Source organism: Coffea arabica, chromosome 10e (assembly GCF_036785885.1).
Source record: "Coffea arabica cultivar ET-39 chromosome 10e, Coffea Arabica ET-39 HiFi, whole genome shotgun sequence".
Taxonomy (NCBI): domain Eukaryota; kingdom Viridiplantae; phylum Streptophyta; class Magnoliopsida; order Gentianales; family Rubiaceae; genus Coffea; species Coffea arabica.
The window spans coordinates 11019322-11026260 of record NC_092328.1 but is presented as its reverse complement, the minus strand read 5'-3'; the positions used below and the strand labels follow the sequence as shown (position 1 = coordinate 11026260).

The 6939-nt window shown below is 38.4% G+C and overlaps 1 protein-coding gene across 1 annotated transcript; it reads left to right on the top strand.

Annotated features, from left to right (window-relative positions):
• Nucleotides 1-1201: 1201 nt before the first annotated feature.
• On the top strand, nt 1202-3810 carry LOC113712147 (multiple C2 domain and transmembrane region protein 6-like). Its single transcript, XM_027235437.2, has one exon. It carries the CDS (start codon nt 1392-1394, stop codon nt 3732-3734), a length of 2343 nt encoding a protein of 780 aa, XP_027091238.1. The 5' UTR covers nt 1202-1391; the 3' UTR covers nt 3735-3810.
• The last annotated feature ends 3129 nt before the right edge of the window (nt 3811-6939 follow it).

Here is a 6939-nt window from a genome sequence, read left to right as displayed (position 1 = left end):
ACTCGAACCGCGAATCGAAAGTTTTTTCGATTCACTGTCCGCTCCGAGTTTAGAAACATTGTAGCTCAGTTCAGTTCACGACCATATATTTAATAAGTCTTTAGACCATTAGCGACAATGATGATCACATTCCTGGAACACGACACAAAGGCTATTTTATTACCGGTTCGTTGTACATGGCAACCTACGTCTCCATCTTGTGAATTTTGTAATGCAAATTGCTTTATCAGGTTATGACTTGGAATTTGAAAAATTTTTCTTTCCGTTACAATGTGGGCAAAGATAAAAAATTATGTAAACCATGTCGGGAAAATGATGGAAATAGTCCCTCACATATCTTGAATATAGCTTTTTGGTCCCTCATTTTAAAATGTTGTAAATTCATCCTTCACATAGACAAAATGTATCATGTTAGTCCTTATATCCATTTTAGGTCACTTTTCCCAATAAATGCCCATGCCACCATGCAATAATAGTTTTAGGAGTACAAAAGATATTAGACGCCATTCTCCCCCAAATACATACGCCTAGTAAAATTAATAATTACAAAAATTTCAAGTTTTAGAAAAAATCTATAGGACTTGTAAAATGAGAAAATTCTAAATTCCGATAAAGAAACTTAACCAAAAAAAGAAATAATACTTTTAAATGGTTAAAAAAAAAGTGACCAAATACTAGTTGCAGTAACAAGAAAAGGGCAAGAAATATAGAAAAAATATGACAAATATATTTAAAAATATGACAAATAACACAGAGAACCCAACAAAGAAGAAGGAGAATAAGATATAGCCAAACGTGATTAAAAAAATAAAAAGAAACTAAGAAACAAATGAAATATATCTTAGGTCATGATTCGAAGTTGGGAGTTCAAGTCCTTTATGATAGATTGAGAATCTAAAAATTTTTATATTTTGAACAAAAATGGATGTAATACCCTTTGACCCGTGAAATTACTGTTTCATGCAAGCATGTGACGTTTTTTCTGTCAAAAAGACCTAGAAATGGATGTAAGGACCAAAATGGTGTACTTTGTGCACATGAAGGAAGAATGTTGCTTCATTTTAAAAGTGAGGGATAAAAAAGAGTATAAATACAATGTGTGAGGACTATTTATGCAATTTTTCCAACTATATTTCATACTTCTTACTTTTTTTTTTTTTTGGTTGACCTAGAGGTTTAAGTCTCTCCCTGGCAGCCTAACTCTCAGCTGGGCTGAGCGGAGCTGGTTTCATACTGCTTATTACTCTATGAACCAGAAAAACAGCTTCACTTTTAAAACCCCTGGCAGTGTCTCTAATTAGAAAAGGGTTAGAAGCAGACATAATTTAGGCCATTAAACACATTCGTCCTCTTCCTCCTGTACAAAAGCCAGTCCAGAAGTAAGCTTCACAATGCTGCAGTACTATCTAAGGAATATGCAGGTTCCTGTGCAAAGACCTGATTATGGGTTGGTCGAGACTGTGCCACCAGTGGCAGAGGGTGGTACTTATGATGTGGTGGAGACAATGCAGTTTTTGTATGTCAATGTTGTGAAGGCAAAGGATCTTCCAGGGGCGGAGATATCAGGAAGTCTTGATCCATATGTGGAAGTGAAGGTTGGGACTGACAAAGGGATCGTTACAAAGAACGTGGAGAAGAACCAAAGTCCCGTATGGGAAAGCGTTATTGCTTTCTCCAAGGAAAGACTGCAGTCCAATTTGATTGAAGTAACTGTCAGAGACAAAGAAACTGATCTAGAGGGAAATTTTGTAGGAAGGGTATCATTCGATGTAACGAAAGTTCCTCTTAGATGTCCGCCAGAAAGTCCAATAGCTCCTCAGTGGTATAAATTGGAGGATGAAGACAGTCAAAGGATCAAAACGGGGGAGATTATGCTTGCAGTTTGGATGGGAACGCAAGCGGATGAGGCCTTTACTGAAGCTTGGCACTCCGATGCTCAGAGCTTTAACAGGCAGAGTCAAGTTGATACACGGTCAAAAGTTTATTTTTCGCCAAATTTGTATCACCTGCGTATTCATGTTATCGAGGCTAAAGATCTTATATCCTCTGAAAAAGGTAGGCAACCGGCTGCATATGTGAAGGTAGATGTTGAGAATGAAAGCGATAAAACAGAGCCATCAAAAGAGAGAACCAATAGTCCAGTATGGAATTCTGAAATGATGTTTGTAGTGTCGGACCTTTCTGATGGATGCATATTTATAGCGGTTGAGGACAAGGTTGGACCAGGCAAGGAAGAGGTAATTGGAACGCTACTGATACCTGTTATAGAAGTTCCACATAGAGGGGAAAACAATAAGCTTCCTGATTCTCGATGGTTCAACCTCCAAAATCGTTCGGTGACTGAAGGAGAAGGAAAGAAGAAGAAGGTAAAGGTAAACTGTTGCAGCAGAATATGCCTTTCCATCTGTATAGATGCTGGTTACCATGTTGTGGATGAGCCCATTGAATTTAGCAGCGATTTTCAGCCTTCTGCAGAACATTTGAGAAGGTCTAGCATTGGCTTTCTGGAATTGGGGATTTTGAGTGCTCAAAATCTGCTACCAGTGAAGATGAATAATGATGGTATAAGTACACGAACTGATGCTTATTGTGTGGCCAAGTATGGTAACAAGTGGGTAAAGACAAGAACCATTCTTGATACTCCGACACCTCACTGGAATGAAAAGTATACTTGGGAAGTATACGACCCTTGTACTGTGATTACAATTGGTGTTTTTGACAATTGCCAGATCAGTGGATGCAAAGGGAATGTGAAAGATCAGAGGATTGGTAGGGTGAGAATTCGACTTTCAACCTTGGTAATGGGTAAGATTTATGCATATCGTTATCCTTTACTCGTTGTTGGACCCCGTGGTTTCAGGAAGCAAGGGGAACTACATTTGGCAATTCGATTCACTTGCACAGCTTGGAGGAACATGGTGACACAATACTGTCGGCCTCTGTTGCCCAAGATGCATTTTCTTGAACCTATAACTGCAGGGCAACTTGACAAGATGCAGTATCAAGCAGAAAAGATTGTGGCTGAGGGGCTAGATGGAGAAGAGCCGCCTCTCCGCAAGGAGACAGTGCAATATGTGTTGGACCACTGGGGCTGGCCCAGGTCTCTTAGGAAAATCAAAGCTAACTTTCATCGCATAACATCACTTCTTTCTTGGATATCAGCTATTTCTCAATGCTTCCATGATATCTGTCACTGGAAAAATTCATTGACAACTATCGTTGTGCATGTATTGTTCTTCATGCAGGTCCGCTATCCACTATTAATCATGCCCAACATTTTCCTCTGCTTTGCTGTCATTGGCTTGAGAAACTATCGATTCAGGCCTAGACATCCACCTCACCTGGATGCTCAGCTTTCTTTGGCTGAAGCTGTTGATGAAGATGAATGGGATGAGGAGTTTGATACTTTCCCAACTTCTCGGCGAGCAGACGTAGTGAAGATGAGATACACCCGCCTGCGGAGTGTTGCAGGTTTGATTCAAACTGCAATGGAAGATGTGGCAATGCAAGGGGAAAGGGCTCTTTCCCTGGTAAGTTGGAAGGATCCAAGAGCCACAGCCGTATTTATCATGTTCGTCTTTTTCTGTTCTCTGGTCTTTTATGTTGCTCCTATGCAAGTAGTTCAGCTCACTGGGCTGTACTTGCTTCGACATCCTCTGTTTCGGAGCAAAGTTCCATCTCAAGCAGTCAATTTCTTCAATAGATCACCTACCAAATCCGATGTGCTGCTATGAGATGGCAACTTTGTTGCCTGCCAACATATCTAAGTGGTAAAAACCAGAAATGGAAGCAACTGTTTTCCTACTTTCATATCGATGTCTTCCTTTTTTTTCCCTGCTTCTTTGACCTGTTTCCCGATGGAAAAGGATATTCAATTGGAGTGAGGTGTCATAAGCAGGACAAAGACAATTTTCTTAACACACATGTATTTGGTGAATCTTAAGCAACTTTCTTCACAGGTCCTCTCTTCAATTTCCTTTTTCCTGCATTTATTAGGATATGAATTTGAAAACTATAAATTAACAGCTAACTCGATTGACGAAAGTGGACAGAGAAACAATGGAATGAGATGTGAGTAGGGGTGGGCAAAATTATCCGCTAACCCGAAAACCCGTCATATCCGATCCGATCCGAAAATTAAGATATCCGATTTTTATTATTTGATCGGGTCAAAAGAGGATCGGGTACCCGCTAAGATACGGTTCGGGTTAGGGTCACATAATTAAAAACTCGCGGGTACCCGATCCGCCCCGCATATATATATTTTTTATTTTATTTTTATACACACACTATAAAATAATAAGAACTAAATAAGTAATTTTATTAAACAAATTGCATTACAAATATGAGAGACTATAGTTTATTTACAAGATTCATTTGTAGAGGTCATGATCTTATATTTTATAGAAAAAAACTTAATTAATGTGGAACATATATATTAAAAATTGTGCTACTTATTTCAAACTTTTATTGATTTCGAATTCTTTTAAATTTTTTCCTTTATCTTATATTTTCTTCACATGCTTGTTTCTTGGTGGGAAACCTTTTTTTAGAAAAAATATTTTTTAAATCTTAGATGAATGTGTAAAATATAAAATTAAATTGGTATAAATCATTTTTTTAAAATTAAATGATAAATGGGGCAGGGCGGGTACCCGTTGATCCGACCCTATCTCAGTGGGTACCTGATTATAGAGTACCCGCTGATATGCGGGGCGGGTAAGGGTCAAAAAATGACTGACCCGCAAGGTGCGGGTCGGATTAGTCAAATGATGAATGGGGCGGGTACCCGACCCGCGCCCACCCCTAGATGTGAGATGTCGTACATATGTACAGTCTTGAAGGGGAGAGCTTATATGAGTCAAAGAATATGACCATTGTCTTGATTGAGGCCATCAAATTCACAGCATCTACATGTTGTGGCTCCAGATGAACTAGAGTGGTAAGTTGAAGACCCAAAGGGTCCTGCATTCAGAATCAAAGAAAAACAAAAGAAACTGGCAAGAACTAGCCCTGCAAAACCTTGACATCACTTTCCAGCTAAAGTAATATAAACTCCAAGGGCCTCACTCTCTCTCTCTCTCTCTCCTGAAATTCTGTTGTACCACTTAAACTACAATGCACCTTTCTTTCATTCAAGGGAAGCCTTCCATGCTGGTAGGCAAAAAAGCGTTACTTCTTTCTTTCTTTCTTTAATAGTTCGCTCATCATTCATCCTTGTCCCCAGCAACCGCCCCCTCTGCACCCTGACTTGCCCTTTTTTTTTGGGCATTCGTGATGCAGTCCACATCCCCTCTTCCTACCTGTCTTATAATCAGCACCCAGTCGCCCCCTCCAAAGAGGCGAGAAGTTTTTAGGTGATACTGGTCATCTGAGTCTAATCATGCTACAGGGTGTCATTGGAGTCAATGATGATTTGAGGTGAATTGATGATCAAAATCAAACCACCATTAAACTGTGCAGTTTCCAACCACGGGAATAAGAAGTAATGGTTAGATGAGTGATTTTTGTCACTGACCCTTCTATATTCAGGCATGTGTAATTAACTGTCCTGGGAAAACGAAAGATGAGTGACCGATAAAGGCACAGCTGTTTGATATAGCTGAGCTAAATCAATCCTCTATAAAAATTCGCCAGAAAGCATGACCCCCCCCCCCCCCCCAAAACAAAAAAGCAAAAAAAAAAAAAAACACAGGATCCCTATGCCATGATCTTTATGGTACTTGAAAATCCCAATGGCAACCAACTTGAAATCAGCAGTTGTTACGGATATTTGCAACCATTTCAGTCCACCTATCATGAAAACCAAGCTCTTAGCGTATCAAATGGTGAATTCCAGATCAAATGATCACCTAATCTCCCAAATATCCCTTATCCCATTATTCAAGCACATTTTACCCCCAGAGCTATCAAATATTAACACAATACCATACTATCAACCCTTGCATTAGCCACTTTGTTCTAAATAAAAAACAATCCGAAGAACATCATTTCAAACAAAACTAACTGTATACCTCCAATGCAGAATAAGAATCTGTGCTTCTATGTATTCAAGTCTCCATCCAGTTTCACATATATTGACACCAGTAGCTTTCATGATTCATACAGATACTTAAGCCAATTGAGACAAATAAAAAAGTTACCCTTCAACTCAACTAATTTCCATTTTTCAGTCCAAAGTCTGCCACGAAAAGTCCTTGAACCATAATCATTTCCATAAATAAGGCTATTACTTGGGTGCATGTCATTTTTCCAAGCCAAAACTGTTTAAATTAGGATGGTTACTCAAAACAAATTGACATGGAAATCTAACTGCTACCTGAAAAATTGGGAATGACGCACTGAGGCATGAAACTGCCTAAGGTAAACAAGCATAACTAGTGATTTGGTACAAAATTTAGTCATCACAATCAGAAAAGACGCTGTCACAATGTGTTGTGTGCCTCATTTTAAACAAGAATCAAATATTTATTACTTAAACCTCCAAACATCGAAGGCATTTAACAGCTTTCAGTGCAAACCAAGTGGAACAAAGTGATGTCTTTAAACATGTTAAACATTGGAAATCATAAAATTAGAAAGTTCATTCCAACTATCTATGAGAAGCCACAAATTGGAAAAGAAACACTTCTACCAAGGACATATAACATCAGTAACATTTTTTCAAGAGATTGTGTCTTATAATTGCACTTTTATCATTAATTTCTTTTCATTCCTTTATTTTTTTATGTTTGTTCTTCTCTTTATTAGTAATGCAGATTCCTACTTCTATCAATTTCAAAGAGAAGTGAAACGAAATCAAAGGCCTTGACCTTGTTTTTTTTTTTTAATAATTTCTAAGAATATGATTAAAGAGCTAGAATAAATGGCACCAAAGGTAATATGCAGCCCCATTACCTTTTTTCAAGCCATTAAGGTTACTGGCTTCATCCATGTACA

Bases quoted from the DNA above. Each gene is read 5' to 3' on its own strand.
- LOC113712147 (XM_027235437.2), top strand. From the start codon at position 1,392: ATGCTGCAGTACTATCTAAGGAATATGCAGGTTCCTGTGCAAAGACCT.